The sequence below is a fragment of the Penicillium cinerascens genome, assembly GCF_028974065.1.
Source record: "Penicillium cinerascens strain IBT 15544 chromosome Unknown contig_6_segment0_segment0, whole genome shotgun sequence".
In the NCBI taxonomy this organism is placed as follows: domain Eukaryota; kingdom Fungi; phylum Ascomycota; class Eurotiomycetes; order Eurotiales; family Aspergillaceae; genus Penicillium; species Penicillium cinerascens.
The window spans coordinates 1,390,826-1,404,449 of NW_026695295.1; the positions used below are offsets into that span (position 1 = coordinate 1,390,826).

At 51.4% G+C, this 13,624-nt stretch overlaps 8 protein-coding genes across 8 annotated transcripts; 4 read left to right on the forward strand and 4 right to left on the reverse strand.

The window, feature by feature from the left end:
• Window positions 1–152: 152 nt before the first annotated feature.
• ramB (bifunctional protein farnesyltransferase/protein geranylgeranyltransferase) lies at window positions 153–1,244 on the forward strand (the record flags this gene model as incomplete). The annotated part of the gene is made up of 3 exons (XM_058453555.1): window positions 153–382; window positions 441–545; window positions 599–1,244. The coding sequence occupies 3 exons, from the start codon at window positions 153–155 to the stop codon at window positions 1,242–1,244; spliced, it is 981 nt and encodes a 326-aa protein (XP_058307746.1).
• Window positions 1,245–1,514: 270 nt separating this feature from the next.
• Window positions 1,515–2,852, reverse strand: N7498_006494 (putative L-serine dehydratase; the record flags this gene model as incomplete). The annotated part of the gene is made up of 1 exon (XM_058453556.1): window positions 1,515–2,852. The coding sequence occupies one exon, from the start codon at window positions 2,850–2,852 to the stop codon at window positions 1,515–1,517; it is 1,338 nt and encodes a 445-aa protein (XP_058307747.1).
• Window positions 2,853–3,468: 616 nt separating this feature from the next.
• On the reverse strand, window positions 3,469–5,592 carry N7498_006495 (methionine--tRNA ligase MSM1; the record flags this gene model as incomplete). The annotated part of the gene is made up of 8 exons (XM_058453557.1): window positions 3,469–3,738; window positions 3,821–4,298; window positions 4,352–4,719; window positions 4,768–4,899; window positions 4,950–5,029; window positions 5,094–5,169; window positions 5,225–5,343; window positions 5,406–5,592. The coding sequence occupies 8 exons, from the start codon at window positions 5,590–5,592 to the stop codon at window positions 3,469–3,471; spliced, it is 1,710 nt and encodes a 569-aa protein (XP_058307748.1).
• Window positions 5,593–5,862: 270 nt separating this feature from the next.
• Window positions 5,863–6,409, forward strand: N7498_006496 (putative nuclear transport factor 2 domain protein; the record flags this gene model as incomplete). The annotated part of the gene is made up of 2 exons (XM_058453558.1): window positions 5,863–5,908; window positions 5,973–6,409. The coding sequence occupies 2 exons, from the start codon at window positions 5,863–5,865 to the stop codon at window positions 6,407–6,409; spliced, it is 483 nt and encodes a 160-aa protein (XP_058307749.1).
• Window positions 6,410–6,614: 205 nt separating this feature from the next.
• On the reverse strand, window positions 6,615–7,125 carry N7498_006497 (Ish1 domain-containing protein; the record flags this gene model as incomplete). The annotated part of the gene is made up of 5 exons (XM_058453559.1): window positions 6,615–6,713; window positions 6,770–6,816; window positions 6,868–6,951; window positions 7,025–7,037; window positions 7,090–7,125. The coding sequence occupies 5 exons, from the start codon at window positions 7,123–7,125 to the stop codon at window positions 6,615–6,617; spliced, it is 279 nt and encodes a 92-aa protein (XP_058307750.1).
• Window positions 7,126–7,894: 769 nt separating this feature from the next.
• N7498_006498 (60S ribosomal protein eL38) lies at window positions 7,895–8,344 on the forward strand (the record flags this gene model as incomplete). The annotated part of the gene is made up of 3 exons (XM_058453560.1): window positions 7,895–7,958; window positions 8,035–8,163; window positions 8,298–8,344. 3 exons carry the CDS (start codon window positions 7,895–7,897, stop codon window positions 8,342–8,344), a joined length of 240 nt encoding a protein of 79 aa, XP_058307751.1.
• Window positions 8,345–9,101: 757 nt separating this feature from the next.
• Window positions 9,102–10,658, forward strand: N7498_006499 (uncharacterized protein; the record flags this gene model as incomplete). The annotated part of the gene is made up of 1 exon (XM_058453561.1): window positions 9,102–10,658. The coding sequence occupies one exon, from the start codon at window positions 9,102–9,104 to the stop codon at window positions 10,656–10,658; it is 1,557 nt and encodes a 518-aa protein (XP_058307752.1).
• Window positions 10,659–10,997: 339 nt separating this feature from the next.
• N7498_006500 (uncharacterized protein) lies at window positions 10,998–13,590 on the reverse strand (the record flags this gene model as incomplete). Its single annotated transcript, XM_058453562.1, is given in 3 exon segments — window positions 10,998–12,940; window positions 12,958–13,239; window positions 13,260–13,590. 3 exon segments carry the CDS (start codon window positions 13,588–13,590, stop codon window positions 10,998–11,000), a joined length of 2,556 nt encoding a protein of 851 aa, XP_058307753.1.
• Window positions 13,591–13,624: the final 34 nt, after the last annotated feature.

Sequence of the window (13,624 nt, forward strand, 5' to 3'; positions counted from 1 at the left end):
TCGCCCAATCTCGCTCTTCCCTTGTAGGAAATAGCTCTTGTGATGGGAATTCACTCGTCGCAAGTTCCCTGAACTGTCTGAACACCAGCTCTGTGCCCCGCACCAAGGAATTTTACCCCACAGCTCTGATATCCCAGAGCCGAGCTCCCGCAATGGCAGACACATACGCCAATAACCCGGAATGGTCAGACGTGACCCCAATCCCTCTGGACGATGGCTCAGAATCCGGGGCCATGCCACTGGCCACCATCGCCTACCCGGACGAGTACCTCGATGCGACATCGTACCTGCGAGCCGTGATGGCTGCGAACGAGATGTCGGAGCGGGCATTGAAGTTGACAGAAAACGTCATTTCCATGAACCCAGCGCACTACACCGTCTGGTAAGCCGTATACAGACGAATCTAGCTAGTTCCAGCAAAATCCTAACATGCAACATAGGATCTACCGCGCCAGAATTCTCTTCGCCCTGGACAAAGACCTCCTCGAAGAACTGGAATGGCTAAACGGCATCTCCCTAAAATACCTAAAGAACTACCAAATCTGGTACTTACCGCTTCACCCCAGGGACCATAAGCATCAAACTAACGAAATCCCAGGTCCCACCGCCAAATCCTCATGGCCTCAGAAACCCACTTTTCAACACTCCCGCCCAAAGAACTGGACTTCTTAATGGAAATGTTTGCCCAGGACTCCAAAAACTACCACGTCTGGACATACCGCCACTGGCTAGTCCGGCGCTTCGGACTCTGGGATCTCCCCCGGGAACTCGAAGACGTGGACGCGCTGCTCAAAGCTGATGTACGCAATAACTCCGCCTGGAACCATCGGTACATGCTTCGTTTCGGTCCGCGTGCGGATAAGCCTGATGGCGGAATGGTGGCTGCTGGGACGGGCAAGGTCCCGGGCGTGCACGACGTTGTGGATGAGGACGTTGTTGATTCGGAGCTTGAGGTTGCGAAGAAGGCTATTCTTAAGGCGCCGGAGAATCGGAGTCCGTGGTGGTATGCACGGGGTGTGTTGAGGGCTGCTAGTAGGGAGCTAGGGGAGTGGGAGGAGTTTGCGGGGTTATTTGTCAAAGGGGAGGTTAAGAGTACGCATGCTGTCGAATGGTTGGCTGATGTTTATGCGAAGGAACGGGCGGAGGAGGCCGTTGGTATGTTGACTATGTTGAAAGAGAAGTATGATCCTGTGCGGAAGAATTATTGGGATTATAGGATTAAGATGCTGGGTCAGGTTGCTTGATCGTGATGGGGGTTGATTTCTATCTTATTTTTTACTGTAGGAGTTTGGTTGCGATGTCTAGGATGAAAATCGATTTTGATTTATCTTTAATCTTTTTGTCTTCTAAAGTCAAGTGCTGGCTTGTAATGTATGCAATAGAACGATATGCAAAAAGAAGTCATGTCGAGATGGAAGAACAGTCGTGATGAAAACCAAAGGGGACTAAAAGAGGTATATGTGAAAAAGAAAAGAAAGAAACAGGACAAGGAAACATTTTATAATCATAACCCATCAAACCCAGCCTTCGGCCAGCAGCTTGCGCCACTCGCCAGCGGTCTCGATGGTGACATTAGACCCTCCGCAGACAACGATGACAATCCGGCTGTTCTCGTTGAGGTCGGGGATAAGCTGCTTCATCTTCGACTTGAACGCCGGCGACTTGGGCATGGCAACGTCGCCGACCTCCGGCTCAGGCTCGACGTCGGTCTCGTTCTCATTCGACGACAATCGGTCATCCCCGTAACCTTCATCGCGGTAGCCAGTATCCTTCGATCCCCTCTTTCGTTTGTGGGTGCTTTGGCCCCCGGCCACGGGGTTCGCCGAAGCAGGGGTAGGAGTAGTGGTGGCTGCATCGCCGATGGCCGCTTCGATGCAAACGCCACAGGCAAGCTCGACTAGGTATCGCTCGTCATCGACGAGACGGAGACAGCCTCGTGCAGCCTCCGCGTCGGTGAGGACGGTGCTAAGCACCTTGATCCCCGGTGGGGGTGCAACGGCATATTGGAAGGTGGTTTCCGATACCCGGATGGCACCGAGGGAAGTGGCTTGGGATGTGATCTTAGGGAGGGAGACAAGGGAGTTGTGGGCGATGGCGGCGGCTAGGGAGTCGGTGCCGGCCGTTTCGATGGCGAGGATGTTGATAGGCTTGGGAGTAGAAGAGGCATTCTGAAGCTTCTTGGGTCGTCGTTTCTCAAGGCCCATGACCAGGCCATTCAGGAGACCGCCGCCACCGACACTGCATAGCACAGCATCCAGAGGGAGCGCCCGCCCGCGGTAAACTTCCTCTTCCTCGGCGTTGGCCGCCGGGGGCAGTTGCTTCTCTAGTTCGTCAATGATAGTGCTGTTTCCTTGCCAGATAGGCTCGTTGTCGAATGGGTGCAGGGCAATCTTGGCCACGTTCTCGTCGTTTCCGGAGCTCTTCTTCATGATCACCTCCTTCATGTAGGAACCGGCCTCGAAGAAGTTTTCGCCGTGGCGGATCACGTCCGCAGCACCGGCTGCTATGAGTTTGTCCACCATCAAGGGCTTTGTGGACAGGGGCACCACGACTGTGCATGGGTAGCCCAGGCTTCGGGCAGCACAGACGGCTGCCAGTCCGGCGTTTCCACCGGACGAAGCGTAGAAGTGGACAGGGCGGCCGGCGTTTTCTGGGTTGTGAAGGTGTGAAAGAATCTGGTTGCCCATTGCACGAGACTTGAAGGAGCCACTGGGCTGCACATTCTCGAGCTTCAGAAAAACCCTACAGCCAGCAGCCCGGGAAAGGCAGGCCGACTCGACCAGAGGAGTTTCGATCCATGGCGTCTTGAAAGTCTGCTTCTGTTCGCAGACAGTAGGCTCGTAGCTTCCCATGGCAGGCAGAAGAAGCGAAAAATATTAAATCAGGGTGTCGCTCTGTCGGAAAGAAAGAATAATCTGTCAAGTATAAGAGAGTCCCAAATAGGAAGATGTTTTGGATGCGGGCGTCGTTAACTCGGGGGTCGGTGGTATATAAGACCAAGATAAAAATAGAGGAGATAGCGAGAAGACCCGAACGATAAAAGACTAAAGGAACAGGTTCAGCATTGAAACTTCAGTAGTATACAAATAAGACATGTTTTGATATACGAGGAGGACGGCGTTAGTTTTCCGACGGGAAACGGGGAGACTTTCCCGTCCCGATCCTCCGCAAAGTACAATACGGGGTGGCCACCCATGGTTCTGGCCCATCTTTTCCCGCCGATAACCTTGTGGATAGCGCCAATCACGATGGGGTCAGCTTGAAAAATGGTGCGTAATAGACTGGAAAACCTGGCTCCTCAGCGGACTCCGTGTGGAGAGGAAGACCCGGGAAATCTTCTCAATGGAGATGTTACACCTGGTGGAGATGATGCAAATCTTTAAGCGTACGGGTCTTGTCGATCGTGATTGGCCTATGGGGTATTCTTCTTATCAAATCGAAAACGGGCGTGGAGTCCATGTGGTCAAATTATTCCTCCGTGAGCAGAGGAGGGAAAAGCATTCCTTTCCTGACGCCCTGCCCGTAGTCCATATCTGAGCCGTAGACCGCGGCCGAGAATGCCCGCTTGGTCGGATCGGATGTATCTACGCGAAGAAGTTCCAGAAGCTCTTGTGACTTGCCGGGCATGAACGGCTGGAGCAAGATGGCGGCAATGCGCAATGATTCAGCCACGTTAAACAAGACCCATTCCGGATTGGGGGTTTTCCACGGCTCCGCCGCATGGAAGTATTTGTTGGTCTGATGAGCGTAAAAAAAAAACGGGTCAGCCACTCTGTCGTGCGGGGATGGTTTGTCGTGCGGGGATGGTCTAGCTCCTTACTTTCTCGATTATGCTCATGATTTCCTGCAAAGCGGCCCGCGGATTGAGTCCGGTCATATGGTCGGCGACCTTCATCGGTGCTAGGACCAGCAAGGCCTGGTGCTCTCTATCGGCTGCCGTTGTGGCTCCGAGCTTATCAGAGGTGGCATCCTGGATATATGACCCCAACTGGCCCTTGGCACACCCAATTGTGCGATGAGCGAGGTTTCCAATGCCTCCCTGGAGCCATTTCTTGTAATCGCGGATAATAAAGGCATTGTCATAGTCTGCGTCATCCGCGAGACCACCCTGGTAAGCCAAGAAGAAGCGCATGCCGTCAACACCGAACCGGTCAATGGCGAAAAACGGATTCACCACGTTCCCCGTCGACTTGGACATCTTCTCGCGGTTCATGGTCCAGTGCCCGTGCACAAGCACATTCCGAGGGACAGGAAGGTCTAGAGCCATCAGGAAGGCCGGCCAATAGACGCAGTGGAAACTGGGGGATGATCAGCTGCGCGTCGGGATTCCTAGGCGGTGGCATGTGCTTACCGAACAATATCCTTTCCGACTACCTGAACATCTGCAGGCCACATTGATGCGTCCCCTTGCCCCGGAGGGAAAGGATATCCTGCTCTGGTCAGATAATTGACGAGCGCATCCAGCCAGACGTAGATGGTCTGCGTGTCATCGCCGGGGACCGGAATGCCCCATGTCAAACGTTCGGCAGGTCTAGAGATGGACAGATCTTGCAAGCCGGATTCAACCGACTTGATGACGTTTGTCGCGTACTTCGAAGGCGTAATAAAGGAGTTCGGACGACTGTATAGCTCCAGAAGGCGATCCTTGAATGCGGACAGGCGGAAATGGTAATTGGTCTCTGAAGACCACTCAACCTCTTTACCCGTTTCAATCGATACCTGTCACGTGTGAGCAGCGGCCGTGGTGAAATTGGAAGATGATCTTACCATTCGTTTCCTGCCGGTCGATGGATCAAGGGAGTTTTGCACCCCGGATTGCGGGTAGAAGGTCTCGTCGCTAACTGAATACCACCCCTCGTGCTTCGAAGTGTAGATATAGCCTCGGTGGTTCAGCATTTCCTATCGCTTCGTCAGTCGTGTTTTCGTATGGTGGTACGCTATGTACCTACCCAGAAATATTGGACGGCCTCTCGATGCGCCGGATCTGTTGTTCGGATAAAGTGATCATTGCTGATGTTTGCAGCCTTGGCTAGAGCCTGTTCATCAAGTTCGAAGTTAGGATACCTTCCACAAAGCCGCGCGGAGGTGTATACGTGCCTCGAAGGTTCGGCAGTTCATGTCGCAAAAGGCCTGGGTATCCATTCCAGCCTCGAGGGCAGCTTGCTGAATCTGACCGTCGGCATTAGTCGACATTGTCCACCAATAGTGTATTTCGTCCGTATACCTTCATTCCGTGCTCGTCGGTTCCGGTCAACAGCTGAGCGTCCTTGTTTCCGAGTAGGACCTGCCATCGTTTCAAGATGTCGGCGATGACCATCGTGTATAAGTGGCCGACATGAGGAGCTAGTAGAGAATGCAGCAGTTAGAAAGGAATCATCGATATTGGGCCTCAAGAAGAATCTTACCGGCATTGACGTAGAAAATCGGGGTGGTCACATAGTACGGCTTCTTGAATTTCCCCGGAGTCGTTGCGAAACCGCGTCGGGCAGGAACGGACAATCCATGCCTGCAATTTGAACATTTCCATGACCTTTGGGCGTTGACAAGCCGAGTCGCCCTCGAAAGGGTGCTCAACGGTGCCCTGAAAGCCATTGGGGATGGTTGTTGGTGAGGAAAAGAGCAGGACCTTATTCCGCATCGCGATCCGCAAATTGGTCCAAGCTCCTCCGCCCGCCAATTTTCTTTTCCTCCGATCGGAATTATCCACCTTCATTCCCTTCATTGCTTATGGGCGGCTGCATATTCAAGCTATATTTCCCCCGTGATTCATCTTTACCGCGTCAAAGATTGGGTTCGCAGAACTCTTGAACGCTCTCGCACTGCTCTTTACCTCTCGCACGCACTGCGTTTTGACCCATCGAAATGGCTGTCGCAAAGGACGATGCCCTGACCAAAGTGTCAACAGACGGTATGTCGCAAAGCTATACGGAACGTCCAGCCCATTGACAGTGCTAACACGCTGCCTGTCCCAGCTGCCACCGAGCTTGTCAACTCCTTCTACCCGGCCCTCGAAAAGAACCGCGATGCCATCGGGTCCTTCTACATGACCACGCCGACCTCAATCCTGTTCAACGGCAACCCGGTCGCGGACGGTGCCGCCGTCCAGGAGATTTTTGTCAACCAGATGCCAGCCGCCCACTACGAAGCCCAATCCTTCGACTGTCAGATCATCAACCGCGCATACCCCACCGCCACGGCCGCTGGCGTCAAGCCCCCCGCCGAAATGACCGTCAAGGACATGTCCATCCTTGTCATTGTAAGCGGATACGTGCGATATGGTGAAGGTCGTGATCAGCCCCAGCGCGGCTTCAGCGAGACCTTTGTGCTAGTGCCCAACCCCTCTACGGAGCGTGGGCACCGCCGCAAGGGCTGGCTCATCCAGAGCCAGAACTTCCGTCTGGTAGTCTGATTGGGCCGCTTTCGTCCTACGTTCCTGGAGCAATGACATGGATTGTGAGATTATGAAATTATTGGCAAACTTTGAACAGACGACTATAATTCGACACGGAAAACATTACACCGCCGTATACAGAAACTTGGGAACAAACTTGAAAGACTGGATATCACAAATTGCGCGGAAACTGGAGGTTACACCCACTCGACAATGATGGTGATCACGCTGCCGAGGTCGACTTGCGCGGAATGCGCAGATTCGCTTTCACTCGCTCCAGTAGCTCTTCCCGCGACGCATTCTCATTTGGCATGAGCCCGCGCTGTCAAAAAAGAGTTAATGAGCAGGAGGTGGAGAAATGTTGAGGATTGAACATACCGCCCGAAGCCAGCGTCTCATATCATCGGACGTCCAGTCCTCGGGATCTGTTGTGGTTAGGCGTCTCCTTGTTCTCGCTGTGATGATGGATGACCTACTTCCAGTGGGGTCTGACTCTGCGGGAAACACATCGGAGCCCCAGATTGACCAGGCGGCTACCGCGGTGACCATCCCAGCGAAGCCTGCATTTGGAAATCCATCATATTAGTTTTGGACCATTTGGCAATGAAAATGAAATTTGAATGTTGTATGTACCGAGGAATAGATTCTAGATCACATTAGTTTCTTGAACGCGTGTTCGTAAGTTGAGTATGGAGTACCTTGGAGTTCAGAGCTCGATCGAGTGGAGTAGGCATTTTGACAGGCTATGGGTAGAGATGTATAGAGGAAAAGTTTCGAAAAACTGGTTGACTAGGAGCTTGGGGCTTTGAATGATAGATGACACAGTAAGAGCTAACGACAAGAAGTAGCTTTGGACAACTCGATCACTTGCACCGCCACCGACGCCACTCCGCGCGGCTGCCTTGCAGATCGTCAACGGCACCTTCCACGAACTCCTTGTAAAAGCATCGTAAAGTATATACTTTCGGAGCGCAGAACGTATTGTTCCTACAATCAAGTACCCTTCTTTTGACTGCCTTTCGTTTATCTACCTTTTGGCTACTGTCATTCTGTCCCTATAGCATGTGTATCTATACTGCATACACCCCGAACGCCTTTCGTTCGACCGAATGGACCAAGAGGCGACGAAAGCCATCCTGTTCCTGACATCCGTCACATACCTGATTGCTGAGATAACCGATCTGATATCGGGACTGGCGCCAGTGGTGCAGGTCGACACGAAGTAGGGCCGCGGTGGCTGGAGTACGACTTCAACGAGCGGCGGTGAAACTCGTCATTTGGGAGAAGATCGGTGTAAGTCGGCAATCCTTTCAACACACCCTTCGTACCCTTCGGCGCAACAATTGAAGAAGACAGGAGTTCAAACCCCGCGATCAGTAACGCTGCCGCTCGACCACGTGACCACCAGGGCTTCCGAGAGCACAAACCCTAATCCGATCCACACAACTTCCTTCCTCGTCGAGCTTTCCTTCACCGTCACCTTATCGCATCAATACCGTCACCATGCCTCGCGAAATCTCCGATATCAAGCAGTTCATCGAGATCTGCCGCCGCAAGGACGCCTCGTGTACGTGATCGCCCGTTTCCGTGGAGAAATTCAGTCTTGGAGGTCTCGGGAAACTCGAAAACTGACAGAACTTTAGCCGCCCGGATCAAGCGCAACCGCAAGTCCCAGCAGATCAAGTTCAAGGTCCGCTGCGAGCGCTTCGTCTACACCCTGGCCCTGACCGACTCCGCCAAGGCCGACAAGCTCAAGCAGAGCCTTCCTCCTTGTACGTCACTACAACCGCGTATTGCGCTGCAATCTTCTGGCTCCGAGCGGGGATGAGAATGTGATCGGAGGAGTGCAGCCAGAGTGCGCAATCAATTGGACCGAGCCCAAGCTAACAATCACTTTCTCCAACAGCCCTGAAGGTTGTCGACGTCTCCAAGGGCACCAAGAAGTCCCTGTAAATTCGATAATGGAATGAACGGATCGGAGTGCGGCGCGATTGGTTGATGCGACCAACTGTTGGAGGGACACTCGGACTTGATCTCTCTGCGGGCCGACACGGAGACGGGCTGTCTTCGCGTCTACCATGATATCCCGGTCAGACGACTCGCATTTTCATCACGCACTCGGAGGAATGCCTTTGTCGGAGCTTCCTGTCTACAATGAAAAAAACAGTTGAAACACATTCTTACTGGTATCCTCAATGAGGTTCCTGTACCCTATCTATCTATTATGGGAACAAAAAACCATTCCTCAGCCATGCTGCTCTATTTTTTATGCCCATTGTAGTTTTTTTCTAATCGGGATGTTCTCATGGATGAGACGACATTTAGTCTTGACATACGTTACGGCTGTCAATGAGGTTATTGCAAGCTCATTAGACAAATATTACGACTGACATTGTCTGGTCATTCTACGTTTCACACGAGGTTTCGTCTCACTTTCTGACCTACCGGACAATGCACATGGTGAACCTTCTGAAAGGTGGATGCAGAACTCTCTATACTCTTTATTTGATTAGAGACATCCGAGTCAACAACCAGGCTCATAGTTTGTTTTAGACCATCTCGATCAAAAAATTAACCTGCATACAATACGCTCTAGTGACAAAGACACCACGGAGTCCGCGTCTTGAGATGTCTCGATATTCGACATTTAAGGAGATCCCATGCCCTCTCAAGTCAAGGTTATTATCAGAAAGCATTACTCAAACTCACCATGTCGCTCACACCCTCTAGCCAAGACTCCTGGGGGGACACCTCCAGCGACTCAACAGCTTCAACACCAGTGAGCTTGTCATACACATCTCAAGTACATTCCTTATGGCCACTAGGCAACCTCAACGTTTTTCCACTTGATACCATCTGGAACATCTTCGACGAGCTCCTCATGGGAAGCAGAACCGGACGACTAACCCACGAGCACCTCCACGCTTTCTACAGCTTCTCCCGCGTCAACGAACCAGCCGCCGAGATGGTGAAAAACTATATTGGGCGCCAAATACCATCAGCATATCTCATGGACCAAATCTCTGCCCGATGGTATCCCTACTCAACTGCCGACATTCCACTAACCTACGATGAGATTGAGCAAATTGCTCCACTCGATAACCCGCTAAATGGATACGACATCGTCACTGATACCATTCGAGACGATTGCGTGGATTGTTTTAACAGGCTTTCCAAGAGTACCACGGTTCCTAAACGTCATGCTCTCGGTTGCAATGAAGGTGGCTGGAGCTATGTAGCCATCGCCGCCTGCTCGAATTCCTTTTGCTTGCTCGAGGAGTTTTGTACGAACAGCCCATACGGGCGTCCTATTGATAACCTTGCACGCCCAGCTAACCACAACTGTGTGGAAGTAAGCCCTCTGGATATCATGGCTCATCGGCAAGACCTGCAGTTCTTTGAACGTCTGATTGACTTGATAGTATCTCCCCTTGACGACCTTCGATGCCTCGACTTGATCAGTAGAGGATTGAGTCCCAAGGGTAGACTTGATCTCTGCAAATTCGCCACGCCCCATCTGGCAGCAAGGCTTCACTCGGTAGGTGTCAGTCTCTGCGATACTATCAGTGCAGAGGCGACTGCATGGCATGTCGGTGTTAGCAACGGTCCGGCGTTCCTAGACTACCTGTTCCACAACTCACAGCAACCGAATGTGGCACTCAACGGGTCATCCAGGTGTAGAAATACCCCTCTTTTCGCTGCTGTGAATGCTGACAGGCTAGATTCCGTTCGATGGCTCCTGGAGCATGACGCTGATGTCCATCTCTCGCACACCGGCGATCCCCGCTGCACCCCGGTTCACCTCGCTATGACCAAGGGCTCCGAGGTAAGCGAAGCCATCCTTGAAAAGCTTCTCTCAGCTACGACCCTCGGCAGTATTTCGATAACAGCTTCTGGTATGCTGCTCTACTCCCTGATCGAGGGTCTTATAGTCACCTGCCACAACGAGGCGGTGCGAAACGACATCGACGAGTACGAGTACAAGTTCTTGACAAATTCTCACCAACAGCGCGCTATTCGCAAGTGTGCGCTTATCCGGAGAGTTACTGAGGGTGTTCGTTTTATTTACCCCAGTCTGGAGCCACACTGGCTGTTACCTGATGAGCCTGATCTGCGATGGCACGACGAAGCCAAGGGCCTGGCTATTATGGCTGGTTTTGAGAATATCGTCGATATCATGGAGGACTGTTCAAATTTCATTTTCAAAGGTTGTACTTCGTCACCTTCTGTATTTCGGAGCCTTTTTCTCTACCGAGACTGGAGTTGAGCTCACCATCCAATGTGATATGTCCCTTTTTTTACTGGTCTTGTTTTTTCTCGTTTGGATAGTCAGTCATTCCGTTCCCTATTTTGAATCCTCCAAGGTTCTTGCATAATTTTTCTTTTTTTCGTTTGGTTTGATAGACTTATACAGATTCAACGGAATTGACGGATTAACCTAAATGGTCGGTGAGTTGGTGTTTCAACTGACAATAATTGTGTAGTTCTGACGAGAATTCCTAAGAAAATAGAGCCAGCCACGAAAACATCACTAGTAGAACATGAAGCAGAGTTTGCGTACGCCCGGGTTCGTTGTCGGCATCAACGCGGCACCAGGTCCATAAGCCTAAGCTATAGGGATCCCAGTCATGAACGAAGCCATACCCTGGGGACCGAGAACGTCCTCAAGACTGAGCCAAGAATACACCAACTTGTCCGATTTGCCCTTATCATAAGCAACATCATCTTGGATCGGCTTTTTGTTCTTGCAGAACACTCTCAGCTCTTTACATGCCACATCTCCATTCTTCTTCAAGTATTCCCGCATCACGTCGCCAGCGCTCGTGACAATCCGACTCCCTACCTCAGCTCCCCCAGATCCAAGTCCCATTGCACGTGCATTTTGGGCCGAGCCTTGCGCAACGTGGTGGATGAGAATGACGATGTTTGAGATGAAGGACTCGTCAAGCATGTACGCCGACGTGAAATATTGAACAAATTTCTGGTGCTCCTTGTCTCGGATCAGTCTGAGTAACTCAATGGAGCGTTTGTGCATGCCGAAGTAGTTGTACAACAAGATAGGCTCCTCTTCGAATAGCTTGGTCTTCAGGAAGGCGAGGACCTGCAGCGTGTCGATGTTGTGGGCATTAGACCACTTTTGGGCAATGATGAGTTCCGGATTGGCTCTCTGAACCTCCTTGCTGGATGATTCAAGCTTCGATTTCTGCGAAAGCTCGTCCAAGATCCTGTCAATGTTTAAAATCCCGGCGTCTTCCTCAGGACCACCAACGTACTGGGCGAAAAACAAGTTCGCGACTGCAGTGGTGGGCTTGAGCACGCGGGGATTCTTGCCGTCAGGCTTATGGAATTTTTTGCTCCGGGAATCGCGGGCAAAATTGGCGGCGGATGAGATGCCAGTGGCCAACTCAAGCCTGTTCAGTGATTCATTGGCGTTTTTTGGCCGCGAACCAACGAAAATATGAGACTCGCCATGGATCTTGATAAAAGCATCCATATCAGGCCATCTCAGGTCTCTGTGCGTTGGGGAATGTATGACGAGGTTGTGCAAGAAGGCCAGTTGTTGGACGTCGTACCATTGGGTGACGAGCTGCTGGCCAACTAACTGCATTCGCATATTGAGGTTGAACAGGATCAAGCCGCAGAGGATAGCGTGTTGCGAGAAGAGTGCATGCTTTTCGGGTTGGGAGCCAATTCCGTCGAGTTTAGACCGGACTCGAATATCTAAGAACAGATCTCGTATGATCCATGACTTCACGGTTGACGCAATATATTGAATCTCCTCGTCGCCCTCTTTTGGCCAGAATTTGGGCTGAGGGTGTGTTCTTGACAATTGCAGGTAGTCATCAATAGTCTTCTGGATACGGAGTCCAGACATTCGGAGGTCTCCAAATGCACCCAAGGTACTGTGTCGCATGATATGATGAACATCGAGGAAGATCTGGGAGACGAAGCAAAGCCACAGAGTAACCCTTTTGGTCTTGGCAAACTCAGAAAGGCCTCGAGTTATCGCGTCCTCGGTAGGCATCTGGATTTTGAATGTATCGAACATGCAAAACTCTGGCAAAATCGAAAGAAGGATGATTTTGTCTTCGTTGAATTTCTGACCCACAGACATCCGCTCTCTGTTCGCTTTCGGATTGTAGGTGCCGAAGTAGCCTTTTTTAAAGACTGGCTGATGATTGTCCTGGAGAACATCTGCAAAGGACTCAAGCAGGACCTTAGTTGGCACATAGCACCAGTCGGCTATGTCAGCCATGTTCTTGTTGTATGGCAGGCCAATCTCAATGGATGGAGACGCGGAAATGCCGCGGGTATAAACAGCGAGGTTGAAGACAATATTCTGAACGTCGTCCCTTTTCCCTGCAAGGGAAGTGCGCCAGTCAGCTTCCACATCCTGCGCAAGATCTCGGGCAAGTTGCAAAGCACTGTCAGTCACGACAGCGGCATTCATAAGATCGATTTTCTGATCTCGATACTCTGACCAGGTCATGGAATGGTCATGGAAATGAATGTTCGCATATTGTTCAAGTCCTGGAATAAGCAGAGGGTCTTGAAGAACAATTGACTAAGATACGAGTCTCCTGCCTCATCGTCGTCCTCTTCAACAACAGTCACCTTGACGACCTTCTTCGATTCTGCGGACGTCGGTTGAGTTTCCCCAGCAGTATCCTGGGGTTCTTCCACGGTGAGAACAGCAAATTTGTTTAGAAACCTGTCAGCATCGGCCTCGTCACTTTGGGCCTCGGAAGTCGGCGATGGTTGCTTAGCGTCGGGCTTCGCGGGCTGGTTGGTCTTCCACTCAAGAGTCTCGCAGATTTGCTCAGCGCGGTGATGAAATGAGCATGACGCTTGTTGTTTGCGGAGTCACCCTGGCCCAGGAACCAGGAAGTGACCGCTTTTCTCAATTTGATGGCACGTTTCGCGATGGTGAGAACTGACTTAGGTACCGTGCCAGCAGAACTGGCAACCACCTCAGCGAGCTTTTGCAGATCTTTGGTAGTTGCACTATAGTGAAGAGGGTCTGCAGCTAAGCCATGGTTTTTGCCTTTGCGTTTGCCCTTTTCCGCGGTGGAAATGGTAGCAGAGAGGGCAGGTGGTCGATAGCCACATTGGTTAGCTGTCTCCAGTAGCCATGTTGCAAATGTATTGGTATCCGCTTTGTAGCGGCTGTAACTACTCTGCAAGAATTCAGGTAGCATATTGGCGATTGAAGGCCAAACAAGTGAAAAATAG